The 20,303-nt window shown below is 40.1% G+C and overlaps 1 protein-coding gene across 5 annotated transcripts in view; it reads right to left on the minus strand.

Annotated features, from left to right (window-relative positions):
• Window positions 1-20,303, minus strand: part of ror2 (receptor tyrosine kinase-like orphan receptor 2) — a 358,843-nt gene that overhangs the window by 40,728 nt on the left and 297,812 nt on the right. For all 5 annotated transcript variants that reach the window (XM_072586857.1, XM_072586843.1, XM_072586839.1 and 2 more), the window contains one exon: window positions 838-1,125. In XM_072586857.1, coding sequence (XP_072442958.1) covers window positions 838-1,125 — 288 coding nt within the window. The remainder of the gene's footprint in view (window positions 1-837; window positions 1,126-20,303) is intronic.

Below are 20,303 nucleotides of genomic sequence, written 5' to 3' on the forward strand. Positions count from 1 at the left end.
ATTTAACAACAGTCTCTCTAATACAAAGAACAGCAAAGTGACTGGAAGTTAAGCATTATATTTTTAGGTATGCGTAAAATATTTAGTTTTTTCACAAGGAATCAGGCTGGTTTACTGTGTGGAAGATGCTTTGTCAAGTTTGATGTGATACATTCCAAGTCTGTCTAACAAATTAGACTATATTCAAAAATAATACACAAGTATAGTCAAGGAACTAAAGCACTTTGCTTCTGACAGCAGAGGATCTCAATGTTATCTTAGAAAGAAAGGCTAAAATTATTTACTTTTAGGCTATGATAATCTTTCAAATATTCAAATCACTGATCAATTAGTTAAAAGATCACGCTGTGGCTCTAACCATTGTAGGCTAAGAGCATTTACCAAATGCTCCTCTAAACCTTGGCTAACTTAGCGACGGGAACAAAGAAAGGTAGCATTTGCTGATGTCCTGTGAGCTTCTGCATGTTGACCTCAGTTAGAGAAGCTGAGCATAGTTGGAGACAGGGAATCAATTTTAGTTCTTGGTTTCAGGTGTGTGACCAGTTCAGCAGTTGGGTTACAAGCAGGTATGTTGAAGAGCTTCGAATTAGCTCTTCCTGTATCAGCTGATCATACTGACATTGTAAAGGATGTATTGCTATGGAAGACTAAGACATATTCAACAAAAATTAAACAACAAAGCAATTAACAGTGTAATCTGCGAAATTCCTATTTACTCATTTATATGATTGGAAATTCATGCTAGAAGAATGCATACTACATCAGCTAATCAAATTCTACTGTTTCTGAATTTTTTATATAAATAATTTTATTGTATATTATTTAAAAAGTACATACCAAGTTTCACATAAAGCACCCCAGTAGCTGTGATGGTTTTATTGCCATTAGATGCGACACATTGGTAATAGCCTGTGTCTGTTGTATCCAGGTCTTGAATTCTAAGGCGAGAACCATATTCTGTTTTTCTTATCGTGATCCGTCTTGCTTCTTGAAAAACTGGAGCATCATTTTTCAACCATCTTATATTTGGAATTGGGTTGCCTGCAACTTTGCAGTGCAAAGTTGCAGTCTGTCCTTGTACTATAGTAATATTGTTCACAGGTGCCAGAAAGGTCAGAAAATAACCTGAAGGGAAAAATCAGAAATTAATATGCAAATGATCTGTCAAATACACTGAAATTTTAACTTTTGAGAAATCTACAAATGCATTAAGATGCACTGTTTATTGTTAATTAGACTAAAAATGTATTCACAAAGTAACATGGCACAAGTAAAGTCATTAAAATTCCAGTGTCTTCAAAATACCGACTGAAATCCAATTAAGACTGGTGAGAGTTTTAATTATACATTAGAATAGGCCAGTGTAGTGATAACCAACACAGAACATTATAAATCCACAAACATAGCTAATTCCCTTTTACAGATTGAACATAGCATTAAATAAATCTAACTGTTTACTGAGGAGGAGATAATTTTCAAAAATGCACCAGATGTTATGCAAAATGATTCAAGAAATCTCAATTTGCTCTTTTAACCAGGCGCTGAAAATTATTGAAAGAAGAAGCTTCAGAGAGAGTTTGTGCCTATTGTGATTACAGAAAGATAGTGTCCTCTACAGGTGAAGCAACAATAAAAAAAAGTCTCGCAAAATAAACATACTGGAACTATTTCACAGATCAATTCACTTACATGAAGCTGCATATCTTTTAAAAAAAACCACAAAGAACAGCGGATGCTGGAAATCTGTTCTGAAGAAGGGTCACTGGACACAAAGGTTCTTTCCCTCCATCGATGCTGCCAGACCTGCTGAGTTTTTCCGGTGGATCTTTTCAACATTATTTCCCTGTACCTTCTCTCATTAGATTAGATTGCAACTTTCTCATCATTTTACGCTTACATTGGTAGCATTTGGACTGGATTTTCCTGGAGGTAAAAACAATGACTGCAGATGCTGGAAAGCAAATACTGGATTAGTGGTGCTGGAAGAGCACAGCAGTTCAGGCAGCATCCAACAAGCAGCGAAATCGACGTTTCAGGCAAAAACCCTTCATCAGGAATAAAGGCAATGAGCCTCTAGCTATCTCTCCATGCTTCAGGCTCACTGCCTTTATTCCTGATGAAGGGCTTTTGCCTGAAACGTCAGTTTCGCTGCTTGTTGGATGCTGCCTGAACTGCTGTGCTCTTCCAGCACCACTAATTCAGTAATGGATTTTCCTGGAGTTGAGCCAACTCTGGAGATCTTTAAAAATAGTGTGGGAGACTTGATTGCATGGGTTCACCCCCTACGTTCAACAGATCCCATTTCTGCCAGAAAGGAAAGGGACTGGACAAGAATTACACTGGAAGGAGCCCTGAACTCAGCTGGGACATTTAAATTAGCGCCAAGTTTAAACAGACCCTATTATCATTGCTCCAAGGACCTGCTGTGTGGAAGTTATAAACTTGTGGGGTTGGGGGATCCAAGATGGTGGCGACCCAGCAAGTCTGAGTCTATAGTGCTCTTCCCAAGACTTGGGTAAAGTGGGTCACCCACCCTCACCACACCAAATCATTCATAATAGCTGTTAAATTTAACTAGTTGCTTAGTATTACATTTAAATAGTCTAATATTTAGTAAAAATGACCAAAGGGAAGGGAGGCTGCAGCTCTCAGCAAGCAGGACTCCCTCCCCCACCCTCTCCCTCTTCAGCTGCAGCAGAGGCGTCCACAGCCGCCCGGGGGGACTTACCTACAGTAACAAGCCTTGTGGAGATGATCTCCAAACTGGACGTGAAGATCGATGCCTTTATCGAGGAGGCCCGAAATCGATGGGACTCACTCTCGGCTGTGCTGCAGAAACACGACCAAGACATCCAGGAAATCGAGTGCCGAGTCGGAGGGCGGAGTTAAAGGCCGCGACCTCCGAAAGTACAGCGCAATCGGCCGTGGATCAGGTCCGGACTCTCGAACAGCGAGTCCGGACCTTAGAGAATTACACTGACGACATCGATAATTGAGGTCATCGAAAAAATATTTGTTTGCTGGGCCTTCCCGAACGGGAAGAGGAAGGCCAGCTTACAGCATTCCTGGAGCAGTGGCTGCCACAGCTTTTAAATCTGGAAGCTAGATCAGGCCAGGTGAGGGTAGAATGGGCCTACCGGGTCGCAATACGCGGGCCCGGCTCGAACCAGCGCCCATGCCCGGTCCTGTTCCGGCTGCAGAGCTATAGGGAGAGGCAGATACTCCTAGAAGCTTCTAGAAAACTTGGAAAAGACCCCCAAGCTATGATCTATAAAGGATCCAAGATCATGTTATTCCAGGACTTTTCCCCAGCTCTGGTCTGAAAGAGGAAGGCATTCGACGAGGTGAATAAGCGTTTAAGGGACTTAAATATTCAGTACTCCTTACGCTACCCAGCGACGCTACGCTTTAACCATGAAGGATCCGTATATAACTTCAGATCACCAGAAAAGGCTAAGGAATTCTTGGACTCTCTTCGATAAACTGTAAGAGATAATGGATGTTGGTTTGCCTTTCCCCCCACTTTGGTCTATATCCCCCCTTATTTTCTTCTTTTTTCTTACTTTACTGTTTAATATTATCATGGGGGGTGGGGAGAGGGATTTGATTTTCTCCCCCCCCCCCGCCCTTGGGGTTGTTTTCTTTTATTACTTTATGTATATATGTGGGTATGTGTATATATATGGCTGGGGGGTTTGGTTAATGTTGGTGGGGGCAGGTGGTTACCTTATTCTATTTTACCTCTGTCTTTAGGAGCAGGGTTGTTTCTCCCTTGTTATTTTGTATTATTATATTTAATTATTATTTGTTGAGGTTGTAATTTTATATATAACTATTATATATTAACATTACCAAATATATCCAGGTGTTGGTGTGGGTGGGGGTAGGGTGCTCACTGTTAACTCTAGCTTTGTATTATATCTGAATTCTCCTCATTTTATTGAGGAGCACCTGGGTCAAGGGTGGGGCATTGGTTGGGAGAGGATATGATGGACTTTTGGAGAGGAAGTGACGCCCCCTGGGAACAAGGGGGAAAATCTCCACTTAGGTACGTTTTATATTTTTTTTATTTAGAAATAGATTTTTATTATATTGTTGTGAGTGTATTAGAGAGCCTTTATTTTTGTAAATTTTATATGCTCTATGCTCGGGATGTTCTGGATAGGGTTTCCCCTCCTGAGGGGTCTCGGATTTGCCCAGATGATTATGGTTGATCAGTCGGTTAAGTGGTGCACCTGTAATGCCAAGGGGAGTAATTCGCCAGTCAAAAGGAAGAAAATATTATCAAATCTTAAGAAAGAAAGAGTCGATATAGCTCTCCTACAGGAGACACACCTGTTGAATAAAGAACACTTGAAATTACGACAGGGTGGATTTGATCAGGCCTTTTTTTCTTCTTTTAGCTCAAAAAGCAGGGGAGTTGTTATTCTTGTTCGGAAGAATTTCCCTTTCAAAATCCTAAATCAGATAAAAGACGAATCTGGACGATATATTTTGATCAAAGCCCTCATGGAGAAGAATATGGGATTTTAAATTTATACTGCCCCCCGGCACACCCCTTTAAATTTATAACGGAAGCTTTTTCAAAATTGATGGTTTTTGGTGCCGTCATATAATTATAGGGGGAGACTTTAATTGTATTATGGATCCGGAAATAGATAGGATTCTCAAGAGTACTGTAGGAGTATCTCCCAGATCTAGACAATTGGTGGATCTGAACAAAGAATTAGGATTAGTAGATGTATGGAGATGTCTTCATCCACAGGGCAGAGATTTTTCTTTTTATTCCAATCCACATAAATGCCATACCAGAATTGATATGTTTTTTGCCCCCTCGATTTTTTAAAATTCCATATCATCCTGTAAAATAGGTAGTATAGCAATTTCCGACCACGCTGCTGTATATAAGGCAAGGAACAATGGAACATTCCCTCAGCATTGGCGTATGGACCCCTTCCTAATGAAAGACAGTAAATTTGTAAAGTACTTCTCTCACGAATTTAAAACTTTTTAAGAAATTACTTCAGGTACGGCTAGCAACCCATCAATGATGTAGGAGACCATCAAAGCTTACACGCGAGGTTTGATCATCTCCTATTCAGCGACCCAGAAAAAATTGAAGGGAGAACAACAGCGTCTGCTCGAAGCTCGCTTAAAAGCAGCTGAAACAGCATACGCTGATTGACCTTTTATTATTAAATTGCAAAGGATTACGGCTCTTCGGACAGCTCTAAACACTATGCTTATTCAAACGGCTAAGAGGGAAATAATAATTGCAAAACAAAGGTTATATGAATATGGCGACAAACCGGGTAGATACTTAGCATTTCTTGCAAAGAAAAAGAAGGCTCCTCAGACTATTACGTCTATCAAGTACAGGTATTTTGACTCATGATCATAAAAAGATTAATGCGATCTTTAGAGAATTTTATTCTGAGTTATATAAATCGCAGGATTGTGAAGACAGGACTAGGAGGATGCAGTCATTTTAAAAAAATTTGACCTTTCTGGGCCTAACTCCGGAACAGGTATCGGTCTTAAATGCTCCCCTAACAGTCCAAGAAATACTTGATGCACTTAGGCAACTTCAGAGCGGTAAGGCACCGGGCCCAGATGGTTTTCAAGCTGAATTCTATAAAGAATTTACAGAAATATTGGCTGGTCCACTTATGGACATGTATAACTATGCATATAGTCAGGGCTGTCTCCCGCCTTCGCTGAAAGAGGCAAATATCTCTCTTATCCTTAAAAAAGGAAAGGATCCAGAAGATTGTACGTCATATAGACCAATATCCTCGCTAAATGTAGATTTTAAAATCCTTTCTAAAACGTTAGCACTGAGAAAGGGTACTGCCACATATTATAAAGGAGGATCAGACGGGGTTTATTAAAGGCCGTAGATCATCCAATAATATTAGAAGGACTTTGAATATGATTCAAGCCTGTCATCAGGGAAAGATACCAGGAGTAGTAGTTTCATTAGACGCGGAAAAGGCATTTGATAGGGTTGAATGGTCATATTTGTTTTACACATAGGAAAGGTTTGGCGTTGGACAGGTGTTTACCAAATGGGTCTCAACATTGTATAGTGATCCCAAAGCAGTTGTGGTTACCAATGGATTAGGTTCGAATAGCTTCAGTGTGGGTAGGGGCTGCTGTCAGGGCTGCCCTCTCTCGCCATTGTTATTTACGCTAATAATTGAACCACCATCAGAAGCTATACGAGCTGATCCTAATATAACGGCCCCGAGGATTGGTACAGGTAAACATAAAATTACCCTTTATGCAGATGTTCTTTTATTCCTCAGTAATCCTCTGATGTCCGTACCTCGCCTAATCCAAGTTATTAATACATTTAGTGCATTCTCAGGCTATAAAATTAATTTTTCAAAATCGGATGCTATGCCAATGGATGGCCTTGCTATGACACCCCACTTAGTGGACGGATCCCTTTTTCCCTTTCGTTGGTCCCTGGAGGGCTTCTTATATTTAGGTATTTTTATTACCCCAGTATTTGGTCTGTTGTATAAGGCTAATTTTGTGCATTTACTGGAAAGGATAAGTCAGGACCTCCAGTGATGGGGAGACCTTCCAATTTCCTGGTTGGGTAGAATAGCACTAATTAAAATGAATGTCCTGCCCCGTCTCCTATATCCGATGAGAATGCTTCCGGTGATGCTGCTGAGGATGGCTCTATGTAAATTATATGGCTGGCTGGGTTCCTTTATCTGGAATCATAGACGGCCTCTCATTAAGCTGAAGAAGCTACAGCTTCCACAGACAACAGGAGGACTGGACTTCCCAGATTTTAGGAAATATCAGTTAAGTTCCCTATTAAGTTACATAGCTGATTGGGTCTTGTCTGATCCACAATCAATCTGGTTGGACATCGAGGCTTCTCAAGTAAAATACCGACTTATTAACCTCTTATTTTCAGACAAGAGGAAAATCATTACAGATCACTGTAAAAACCCTATAATGCTAAATACAATTAAGGCTTGGAATATAATGCGGCAAAATGAGGGTAATTCACATAAAACCTCCCCCTATGCACCGATAGTGGGAACATGGGGATTCCAACCGGGGTTTACAGATGCAACTTTTAAACTCTGGAGATCCAGGGGTATCTCATGTCTAGGGGAGCTATTTAAAGATGGGGTCCTGATATCCTTTGAACAGCTGCGTCAGAAATTCGGATTACCTAATGGAGACCTCTTTCGATACTTCCAAATTCAAGATTATATACAGAAGAAGACTACGTTATTAGATAGTCTTTATAAATCAGATAGAGAATGTAATGTTCTACGACCAGTGGGGGTATCTTCCGTCAGCACTATTTATCATTTACTACATGAAGAAGTATCGGGAGATGTGGACAATCTGCTTAAAACATGGGATCAGGATTTGGGACTAGAAATCTCTATAGAAACGTGGAATGATATTTGGGAAAATGCTAGAAGAATCACCATCTGTAACAGAACCCAGGCTATCCAGCTGAAGATACTTCATAGGGCCCATATAGCACCGGTTCGATTGGCAAAATTTAAGGCAGGAGCATCTCCAATGTGTCCCAAATGCAAAATAAAGGTGGGCACTCTTGTACATTGCCTATGGACCTGTCATAAGATCCGTAGATATTGGACTAAAGTAGCAAGTACCCTGACAGAAATTTTAGGAACGGAAATTAAAGTGGACCCTGTATCTCTCCTTTTGGGCTTTTCGAACTTTCCCTCCCTGGACATGTATGGGAAGAGACTATTTTCTATTCTCTCTTTCTGTGCAAGGAAAAATATTTTGGTGAACTGGGTGGCTGAGGGCCCCCCTGGACTTTCAAATTGGTACAGATTAATTATGGAATTCCCCTTGACTTCCTTACAAATATGGTGCACCGAAAGACCGAATTATTTTATAAAATATGGCAGCCCTGCTTGAATTACATAAATATAGATATTTCGGCTATCCTAACAAGGGCTTTTATTTAATTGAGATTACAAATCTGGCTGGTCCGGGGCCCCTTAGGAGAGGAATCCCGCACGAATACGGGTTTTATTACATTTGATATTAACACATTCTGAGCATGTAAGAGACTTAAATATACACTCTGGTTAGTTGTAGGTTAGATTAGTAGCAAGTTGAGCTTTGTTTTTTTTTTCTTTTTCGGTTTTTTTTTGTTAAATTTTGGCTATTGTATATTTGATTTAATTGTATATCAATGTTTGTATTTGAGAGTTTTGTTTATTTTTGTAAACTTGTAAAAATGTTAAATTTCTAATAAAAATATCTATATAAAAAAACTTTGGGGTTGATGTAAAAGTAGGCAAAATTCTAAAATCTTTTATTCAGACATGGGAACAAGGTATTAGAAAAGTATGAACACACAAAATCAATGATAGTTTGTGAAAGGGAAATAGAGCTGTCAGGTGGTGTTTTTAAGGGCATAGTTAAGGGGAAATCAGTGGATGTGGTTTTTTTGGATTTTCAAAAGTATTTCATGAGGTATTATGCAATAAGTCGTTATGTAAAATTAGGACTCATGGAGTTGGGATAGTAGGTGGAGGATCGGTTAATGGTTAGAAAACAGCGAGTTGGAATAAATGCAACATTTTATGGTTGGTAGGCAATTACTAATGATATGCTTAAGCCTCAACTATTTACAGTCCACATTAATGACTTAGTTGTGGGGTTAGAGTGTAACATTTCCAAGTTTGCTGACAACATATGTGATGAGCAAGATGCAAAATTTTTTCAGAGGGATGTGGACAGGTTAGGTGTAAGGAAAATAAAAGAACAGAATTATTTTGAAATGGCCAGACTGAACATGTTTGCATTTAGACGGTTCAGCATGTCCTTTTAAGTGATTCACAAAAAAGTGGCATATGGTATAGCAAGCAATTAGGAAGGCAAATGGCAGCTTTTCTTACTTGTCCACAAGATGGCAATGGAGTAGGACACTTCAACTGGAGCTTATCCGCTCCATCTGTTCATATTCTGTTTGTTTCTCTTTTATTTCTATTTTACCTCTTTATCCAACTATTCTCCCTTGTTGGCCTTGGATCTCCCAACTTTGCACCTCCCAGTCTCGGGACTTGCAGCCTCCAACCTCGTGGCCTCGGAACTCCCAGCCTCTGAACTTGCAGCCTTGGAGTTCTCGAACTCTAACCTCGCGGCCACCGACCTGGCTACCTAAGAACTCTTGGTCTTAGAACTCCTAGCCTCAGCACAAACCCAGCGAGGTGGCCTCTTGGCCCAGCATGGTGGTCTCTTGGTCCAGCTTGGCAATTTGATAGCTCAGTAGAGCATTCTCTCAGGCTGGCCCGGCATACATTCGGTCTAGCGTGGTGTCCTCTTGGCCCAGCATGGCAATTTTCTAACAGATCAGCATGGTGGTCATCGAGGGTATTACATGGCAGTCTCTCGGCTGGCATGGTCTTGGTGTAGACTTCTGGTCTTGAGATGATGCCAGAGTGATCTCCCGGCCTTGTGAACCCTGGGGTGAAGCCAGGCGCTGTTTGGATCAGAGCCCAGTGCGGACAGGAGACTACATATCAATATAGACTGGGTTGGAAGTCCATTTCTCTGTACTTTGTTTTCTCCATTTTGTAATTTATCCCTAAATCTGCAATGTTTGACTTTTTTTTTACTTCTCTATTTTTTCAAGAACACTAACTGAAAAAGCTGTACCTCGAGACCTTTGTACCTAAAATGGTGCAATAAGCAACTTGCATACTTTTCACTGTATTTATTTGATAAAGCTAGTTCTAATTCAAAAGGATTGAAGTACAAAAACAAAGAGTTATTACAATTACTTTGCAGGGGAGTGGTGTGACCTGGAGTACCAAATACAATTTGCTCTCTTTAACTAAGAAATCCATATTAACACAATATATTGTGCAATAAAGGTGCACTGTACTGGTGTCTGGGAAGAAATAATTGTCCTTTAACAAGAAATTAAGTGGATTTGGTTTATATTTCCTGGAATTTACAAGAATGAGAGCTAATCAAAGTGAATCATGTAAGTTTTTTATAGCACTTGAGAGGCACATATAGCTGAAATCTTCCCTCTTGCTGGAGAATCTAGAACTCCAAGGCATAGCTTCAGAATAAGAAGTCGGCTGGTTAGAACCAAGATTTCTTCACTTTTAAAGGGCTGTGAACATTTGGTATCCTCCAATTACACCCTCGAAAGGTCAAGTTGCTGAGCATACAGATGTCAATATCCTTTGGGTACTAAATTGCAAATTCGGGGATTCAGTGTGAAAGATATGCCATAACTCTGTTGAAAGGTGGAACAAGCTAAACAGCCACGTAGTCTAGACCTGTTCCTTTTCCCTATGTTTTATGTCAGCATAGAACTGGGGAAAAAACATAAGCCAAAGGACAAAAGAATGAGAATATAGGAAGGATTACTAGATCATGGCTCTATTGGGAATATCGCTTAAATGTGGACAGGAAGAGGATTCAAACATTGCTGGTCACAGTCTACTTAAAATTAGGAGAAAAAAGAAGAAGATATTGGGCAGTGGCTGAAAGTACAAAACATGAATATTTCAATTAACAGAAAAGATGATGATACAAAACAGGAGCTTTATAACACATGCCAGAACACAACTGAAAACCAGACAGAATACAGAGAGTATAGGAAAATCCAGAAAGCATCAAAGAACAAAGAGGGAATGTGAAAAAGTGAGTAAGCAACATAAGGGATGATGTAGTGGTAATATCACTGCACCACTAATCCAGAACCTCAGTTGAATATTCTGGGGACCAGAGTTCCCATACAGTCATACAGCTGTACAGCATGATAACAAACCCTTCAATCCAACTCATCCATGGTGACCAGATATCCTAAATTAATCTAGTCCTATTTGCCAGCATTTGGTCCTATTCATATACCCAGCCGGATGCCTTTTAATTGTTGTAATTGTACTAGCCTCTACCACTTCCTCTGGCAGCTCATTACTTACATGTACCACCCTCTCCGTGAAAAAGTTGTCCCTTATGTCCCTTTAAAGCCTTCCCCTCTCACCTTAAACTTATGCTCTCTAGTTTTGGACTCGCCCAGCTTGGGGAAAAGACCTTGGCTATTCAACCTATTGATGCCCCTAATGATTTTATAAACCTCTAAGATCATCCCTCAACCTCCAATGCTCCATGATAGGTGGTGACATCTGAATTAAATTTTTAAAAATCTGGAATAAAAAGCTAAGCTAATGATGGTCACGTAACTATCACTGATTGCATTTAAAACACATTTGACATATTAATGTTCTTTAGAGAAGAAAACATAACATCCTTACCTGGTCTAGCCTACGTTTGACTTCACACCAACAGCAATTTGGCTGACTTCAATGATTCTCAAGGTAGTAAGGAATTGGCCTATTCAGTGATGGTCACATATATATAAGCTCATAAATCTTCTATGAAAGGTTACATTAAAGAATGGTACCGTCTATTATATAATGTAATTAGTACCCAAAATAGTTAACTGACATCACATGGTAAGCTTTGCTTATAAAGGACTGTTTGTGGGAGAAGCCAACCAGTATTTGATGTGTATCCTAAAAGTTCTGCATGAAATCCATGTTTTAATGACTGGTCTCAGTGTTAACAGTATGTAGTTAATGTGTATTTAAACTTAAACTGAGCCAAATATTTTAACAAGACACAATCATGTGTTTGAGATGTAATGTAAGTAGCTATAAGTAATATGCAATCAAACTATTCACTGTTCATTATGATTGAGCTAATCAATGGGTTATACTTATTGCAGCAAGGAGGACTGATGGCAATAAATCTACCTATGGCATCCCAGATAGTTCCAGAAGAAAGATGATGGCAGAGGTGAGATCCTCTGTCTACCATTATACATAATGGTCAGTTAGGGACAAACAAGGGAATCCTCTTTTGGATACAAAAGGCTTGTCTGAGGTATTAAATGAATCATTCCATTGTTTTACTAAAGAGAAGGCAGATGGCATAAAAATAAATTAAAAAAGGTATAAAGGTTGGGAGTACACAAAACAAGTCACCCAGTCCAGGTGAAATTCATTTCTGGAGAGGAATTATGGAAACTGAAAAGCTCTAGCCACAATCTTCCAATCTCATTAAATCTGGTAGTGATATCAAAGGTCTGAAAGGCACTAAATATTATACACTGTTCTAAAAAGGGAGGGATTTGAACTTAGTAAATACAGGCTGGTCACCAAATGTCAGTTGTAGAAACCATTGTTAAAGTCCAAACGAATTCTTATATGAGAACTTTGAACGAAGCAAAGGGACTAGCAACTGTTCAAGGAATGGATTCTTCAAGGAACTATAACCCAGAAATTAATGGGACAGTAACAATTTAGTTACATAACTGGCTCACGGCTAGGTAGAACTTTACTCATGAGCAGATGAGTTGACTGGAGACAAGTTTGCAGTGGGATTCATGATACCATGAGCGCTGTTCTTTTTGTGTACAAACAACTTTGATTTGGGAATATGGAGCACAATAGTCTGCAGATGACATATGTGACAACATAGAAAACATTGCTTAAAGGGAGGTGTAATCCAATTCCATAGAAATAACAGGCTGAGGTTTATGCTTGCTTGCAGGTGGGATTTGAAGTCAGCAGCATCTAGCTGTGCAACCCATCTGAAATTTTACAGGGTGGGAACAGATGGACTTTCATGGAATTAATAGTCACTTAAAAGCTTCATTGCTTCGACACCAATGTTATATCCATGCCATGGGGAAGTGGCAACTACATTAGTGGGTGCATTAGACTGATCAGAGGTACACCCCACAGGATATCTAATTCTACTTAATCCACCCTCCCTACATCTCTCCACTCACTCCTCTTACCAAGATCCCTGATCCTCATACTTGCCAGGCTCCTTAACATTTGGGACTGTTTGTATTCCCAGCATCAGCTCTTGGTGACAATGTTGCGGTTGCACAGCTGGCCATTAGTCTGCTTTTCTGAAAGTTTTCCAAGGCAGGACTTTCTCCTGAGAAAGAGGCAAGTTTCACTTCAAAGTGATTAATGCTGCATGTGGTGTTAATTCAACATGTGGCAACCATCAAGGGAACCTATCCCACCACTTTTCGCTGAAAATATGAGCACAGAGAATTGGGCTGAAAAGTGGGGAGAAAGGTGAGTGCCTGGGCCATGATAATCCATAAAATTCAAGCCCATGAAAAGTGATTTGCACATCTACTTAACGCAACCTGATGTGCAGAATTATTAAGCAAAACACAAAATTTGAAACTAAGTTGGACAACCCTTTCAAATGGCAACACAGCCATTTTCTATGCTATAGGATTCTGTGATTCTAAAAGGTATGTGGGAGATAGAAATTGAGAAATGTGTGGTTGTCATGGAAATGAAGGGGTGGCACAGTGGCTCAGTGGTTAACACTGTTACTTCATAGCGCCAAGGACCCAGGTTCGATTCCCACCTTGGGCAACTGTCTGTGTGGAGTTTGCACATTCTCCCAGTGTCTGCGTGGGTTTCCTTCGGTTTCCTCCCACAATCCAAAGACGTGCAGGTCAGGTGAACTGGCCATGCTAAATTGCCCATAGTGTTAGGTGCAGTAGTCAGGGATAAATATAGGGTAGGGGACTGGGTCTGTGTGGGTTACTCTTCGAAGGGTCGGTCTGGACTTGTTGGGCTGAAGGGCCTGTTTCCATACTGTAGGGAATCTAGTCTAAAATAAAGCAGAGTTTGGAGAGAGGAGATATAACTGTCAATTTTGAAAAAAATAAAGTTACATAAAGGCCACAGGCTAAAAGTCAAAGTCATGAAAAGCTTGACTACAAATAATACTTTAAAGACTGATACTTAAGAAAAGTAAACCTGTTCTTCACAAGACCATCATAAATACAATGGTCTAGATTTTCTGGTGAGTAAATGAGGGGTTAATTATGTACACCATAATTAAGTAGAAAATAGCAAGTGACTAATCGCAAAATAGCACAGTCAATGCAGAAATCAAGATTTGCTGTTGAGGTTGCCTGTTCCTACATTGGTTTTATAAGAACAATAACTCTTGGAGAGACTTCTTATTGAAACAGTCTGAAGTTACTGGGGTTAACATCATCAGAACATGTTTGGGCTTTTTATTTAGATTAGATTAGATTACTTACAGTGTGGAAATAGGCCCTTCGGCCCAACAAGTCCACATCGACCCTCCAAAGAGCAACCCACCCAGACCCCTACATTTAACCCTTCACTTAACACTACAGGCAATTTAACATGGCCAATTCACCTAACCTGCACATTTTTGGATTGTGGGAGGAAACCGGAGCACCCAGAGGAAACCCATGCAGACATGGGGAAAATGTGCAAACTCCACACAGACAGTTGCCCGAGACAGGAATTCTCTGGTGCTGTGAGGCAGCAGTGCTAACCACTGTGACACCGTGCCACCCATTCATTTTAACATAACTAATAATTTAACAGCTCAATAATTATTACCAAAAAGGTGTGTTGGCATAGAAATTTACGTTTAGACGTGTAGAATCTCATGCATGCAGATTTTAATTATTAATGGACATTAGAAAAGCAGTTTTAATAAAGAACTCATTCTGAATTGTGCTTGTTTAATGCATCTTTCTTTCCCTCTCTTTATTCACTTTCCATGCTTGCATTGACCTTGAATTAACAACAAAAATTGACAGTTCCTGGTTTAAACTCAGGCTGGTGCATTCACAGTATTTTAATCTGATTGTTTAAGAGAATGTACAGTCCCAAAGTTTCCTCAGAATTTTCAGCTGTGCTACAATGCCTTTGTAACCAAAACAACTTCCAGTACAAAATCCTATAGAAAACCTATGGACAAGTCTAAACATAACAGTTAGTTGGTTCTACACATGCATTGCCAAAAACAAAATTCAGGCAATTTTATCTATCATTGTTTTGTTTTCAACAATCTCTAGGGAATATTATATCTTCTAGGAGAATAATAGCTCGGTGGGTAACTACTAAGGAGATGGAGGTGCAGATGTGGGATGATTGATACTGATTACTGAGAATTAATAAGGGCAAATATTATTGCTGCTACACTAGCAATATATACCTGACGTTTCTTTTGTCTTTCAAAGTGAGATGCATACTTCGATTAGCGCTCTAAGCTTAACAGACAAATTAGAATTTGATAAGTGGCAAATTGTATTCAAGATTTTATCACCCTCCACATCCAGATCCTAACTTCAACACATTCCTAAATAAGGAAAATAAACCGTATTTCAGAATTCAAGACTGTTGAAAGTTTAGGGATGCACTCAAAACCTTTAGCAGAAAGTGAATATCATATATGCGTAAAGGAGTTAAGGATCTAGCAATATAATCCAAGCAGCTGGCAGGCAGATTTTGTAATTCCAGGCTGAGAGAAAGAGCCAAAAATGTTTGCTTCACTTAAACAGGCTATTTCTACAAAAATGGTCGATCAAGGTAAAATCCTAGCAAACTACGAGATTAGGCAAAAATTCAAATCTTTATCTTGAAAGTATTTTGTTCAATGACAAATTTCTTAGTCTGGACATATAAAAGGGTCTGTTTGCTTTAAGGTTATTTGTAATGGAAAATCATGCAAATCACGAATAGTTTATGAGGCTTATCGAGGTCAATTTAATAGAGCTTAAATTATCCTCTCTGGCTCTCAGAAGAGTGATATTCTGTACAATGTACTGCACAGGTTGATTCTGAAACCAGACTGTGGAATATTCATAAAAAAAATAAGTTCATGACCAAAATAATGATAATTCTGGGTAATCCAAGATGGAGGGCAGGAAACATTTCTGGCTGTAAGAGCTGCTCCTTTTTTTTGAGGTATTTTAGGTGCTGGATGGGATTTCCTTGAATTCCAGGAGCAGCAATTACTGTTTCATTTGCTGTTGCATTGTTTTGGAACTTTGGGAAAAAAGAAGGCAAAACAACAGCAGTTTTAAAAGGGAGAAGATTCTGAAGTGAGATTACAGAGAGTTAGGCAGAAATTTAAAAAGGAGGTCCTCAAGGGTAGTAATATCGGGATTACTCCCAGTGCTACGAGCTAATGAGGACAGGAATAGGAGGATGGAGCATATGAATGCATGGCTGAGGAGCTGGTGTATGGGAGAAGGATTCTCATTTTTGCATCATTGGAATCTCTTTTGGGGTAGAAGATCAGGTTATATTCTCTCCCCAGTTACCTTTTTGTCCTTAATATATTTGTAAAAACCCTTTGGACTCTCCTTAATTCTATTTGCCAAAGCTATCTCATGTCCCCTTTTTGCCCTCCTGATTTCCCTCTTAAGTATACTCCTACTTTCTTTATACTCTTCTAAGGATTCACTCAATCCATCCTGTCTATACCGGACATATGCTTCCTCCTTTGTCTTAACCAAATCCTCAATTTTTTAGTTATGCAGCATTCCCTATACCTTCCAGCCTTCCCTTTCACCTTGGCAGGAATATACTTTCTCTGGATTCTTGTAATCTCATTTCTGAAGGCTTCCCATTTTCCAGCCATTCCTTTACCTGCGAACATCTGCCTCCAATCAACTTTCGAAAGATATTGCCTAATACCGTCAAAATTGGCCTTTCTCCAATTTAGAACTTCAACTTTTAGATCTGGTCTATCATTTTCCATCACTATTTTAAAATGAATAGAATTACGGTCGCTGGCCCCAAAGTGCTCCCCCACTGACACCTCACTCACCTGCCCTGCCTTATTTCCCAAGACTAGGTCAAGTTTTGCACCATCTCTAGTAGGTACCCCCCACCCTCAAAGATCAGTAAGGCAGCCTTTGTGTGGAGCCACAGAAAATGGGGGAGATACTAAATGAATATTTTGTATTAGTATTTACTGTGGAAAAGGATATGGAAGATATAGACTGTAGGGAAATAGATGGTGACATCTTGCAAAATGTCAAGATTACAGAGGAGGAAGTGCTGGATGTCTTGAAACGGTTAAAGGTGGATAAATCCCCTGGACCTGATCAGGTGTACCTGAGAACTCTGTGGGAAGCTAGAGATTGCTGGGCCTCGTGCTAAGATATTTGTATCATCGATAGTCACAGGTGAGGTGCCGGAAGACTGGAGGTTGGCAAACGTGGTGCCACTGTTTTAGAAGGGTGGTAAAGACAAGCCAGGGAACTATAGACCAGTGAGCCTGACCTCGGCGGTGGGCAAGTTGTTAGAGGGAATCCTGAGGGACAGGATGTACATGTATTTTGAAAGGCAAGGACTGATTCGGGATAGTCAATATCGCTTTGTGCATGGGAAATCATGTCTCACAAAATTGATTGAGTTTTTTGAAGAAGTAACAAGAAGATTGATGAGGGCAGAGCAGTAGATGTGATCTATATGGACTTCAGTAAGGCATTCGACAAGGTTCCCCTTGGGAGACTGATTAGCAAGGTTAGATCTCATGGAATACATGGAGAACTAGCCATTTGGATACAGAACTGGCTCAAAGGTACAAGACAGAGGGTGGTGGTGGAGGGTTGTTTTTCAGACTGGTAAGGTCGTGGGGAGTGTTGCTGAACAAAGAGACCTTGGAATGCAGGTTCATAGCTCCTTGAAAGTGGAGTCGCAGGTAGATAGGACAGTGAAGAATGCGTTTGGTATGCTTTCCTTTATTGGTCAGAGTTTTGAGTACAGGAGTTGGGAGGTCATGTTGCAGCTGTACAGGACATTGGTTAGACCACTGTTGGAATATTGCATGCAATTCTGGTCTCCTTCCTATCGGAAAGCTGTTGTGAAACTTGAAAGAGTTCAGAAAAGATTTACAAAGATGTTGCCAGGGTTGGAGGATCTGAGCTAGAGGGAGAGGCTGAACAGGGTGGGGCTGTTTTCCCTGGAGCGTCGGAGGCTGAGGGGTGACCTTATAGAGGTTTACAAAATTATGAGGGGCAAGGATAGGATAAGTTGACAAAGTCTTTTCCCTGGGGTCGGGGAGTCCAGAATGAGAGGGCATAGGTTTAGGGTGAGAGGGGAAAGATATAAAAGAAACCTAAGGGGCAACTTTTTCACGTAGAGGGTGGTCCGTGTATGGAATGAGCTGCCAGAGGATGTGGTGGAGGCTGGTACAATTGCAACATTTAAGAGGCATTTGGATGGGTATTTGAATAGGAAGGGTTTGGAGGGATATGGGCCGGGTGCTGGCAGGTGGGGCTAGATTGGGTTGGGATATCTGGGTCAGCATGGACAGATTGGAACGAAGGGTCTGTTTCCATGCTGTACATCTCTATGACTCTATAACACATGATGATGTATTCAATATAAATGTTTATTGATATCCAAAAGGAACTAATAGCTGCAATGCCAGAAATTTTTGTAAAGCCATTCAAATGCCTGTTTTATTTTAAACCAGAAATGTCTTTGAACTGAAAGCAGCTGATTTATTTCTGGTGTAATGAATCAGTGACTGGTATTAGGGTTGGTACCTCAGCCACTCACTTAGACACTTAATTACAATATGCATGCATTTTTGGAATTTCTTCAGAGAGTAGGCATAATTGGTCAAATTTATTTCTGTGCTGTAAAATTTTATGACTCATCATAGCAATAACACTTTTACTTGAAGTAATTTAGAGAACCAACAGCCACTAAGTCATATGCAATTATTATAACATACCATCCGTATAAAGCTTAGATAACTAACCTCAGTTCATACCCATTCACCTGATTAATTTCCTCTCAACTTTATGCAGAATCAGGACACGTGCCACATATAATCATTCCTCAGGGCTTATCCATTCCAATACAATTAAGTCTAAAAGATAAGTATATGCTTACCAGAAATTCATAATGAAACAAACTAGTAGCTATCACTCAATGTTGAAAGTGATATCAAACATGTGATGTTTTAAATAATGTTTTTGATTGTCTCTTTAAGGTAAAATCACTAAATGGACTTGTCCATTTAATCTGTTCATTTTGCCTGGTAATAAACTGTACTGACCTGGTTAGACAGGCCAGAATACTGAGGTCAGATGCTACTGAAAACCATTTATAACACTCAAATGTTAATACAACAGATGTGAAGCAGGTTATTGGATGCAAGTACAACAAAGAAAGTAAAAATTGCTGGAAAAGATCAGCAGGTCTGGCAGCATTCGCAGAAAGAAAGTGAGTTACATTTTGGAAGACAATGGGTTGGCTGTGGGAAAAGACCATGAGATGACAAGGCCTGGTGTGTGCAGTTGGGGTGAGGGTAAGGGAGCCCTAAAATTTTTGAAGTTGACACTGAGTCCAGAAGTTTGCAAGGTTCCCAAGCAGAAAATGAGGAATTCTTCTTCTAGCTTGTGCTGAGTTTCACTGGATCAATGCAGCAAGCCCCAGACAGAGATGTTGACCGTGGAATATGGAGTGTTGAAGGGGCAGGCAACCATTTGGATCGGATTTAAGTAATTAATCAGAGTCATACAGTCATAGAGATATACAGCATGGAAACAGACCCTTCAGTTCAACTAGCCCATGTTGACCAGATATCCGAACATAATCTAGTCCCATTTGCCAGCACTTCGCCCATACCCCTCGAAATGCTTCCTATTCATTTACCCATCCAGATGCCTTTTAAATGCTCTACCACTTCCTCTGGCAGCTCCATACATGCACCACCCTCTGCATACAAAGGTTGCCACTTAGGTCCCTTTTAGATCTTTCCCCTTTTACCCTGAACCTATGCCCTCCAGTTCTGGACTCACATACCCAAGGGAAAAGACCTTGTCCGTTTATCCTATCCATGCCCCTCATGATTTTATAAACCTCTTTAAAGTCATCCCTCAGCCTCCAATGCTCCAGGGAAAACAACCCCAGCCTATTCAATCTCTCCCTATAGCTAAAATCCTCCAGCCCTAGCAACATCCTTGTAAATCTCCTCTGAGCCCTTTCAAGTTTCACAACATCCTTCCAATAGGAAGACAACCAGAATTGCATGCAATATTCCAAAAGTGGTCTAACTAATGTCCTGTACAGTTACAACATGATCTCCCAAATCCTGTACTCAATACTCTGACCAATAAAGGAAAGCATACCAAGTGCCTTCTTCACTATCCTATCTAGCTGCAACTCTACTTTCAAGGAGCTATGAAGCTGTACTCTCTTTGTTCAGCAACACTCCAGAGGACCTTGCCATTAAGTGTATACATCCTGTTCTGATTTGCTTTTCCAAAATGCAACATCTCACATGTAAATTAAACTCTATCTGCCACTCTTCAGCCCATTAGCTGATCAAGATCCCATTGTAATCTGAGGTAAGCTTCTTTGCTGTCCTCTGCACCTCCAATTTTGGTGTCATCAGCAAACTTACTAACTATACCTCTTATGTAAAAG

Source organism: Chiloscyllium punctatum, chromosome 2 (assembly GCF_047496795.1).
Source record: "Chiloscyllium punctatum isolate Juve2018m chromosome 2, sChiPun1.3, whole genome shotgun sequence".
Taxonomy (NCBI): domain Eukaryota; kingdom Metazoa; phylum Chordata; class Chondrichthyes; order Orectolobiformes; family Hemiscylliidae; genus Chiloscyllium; species Chiloscyllium punctatum.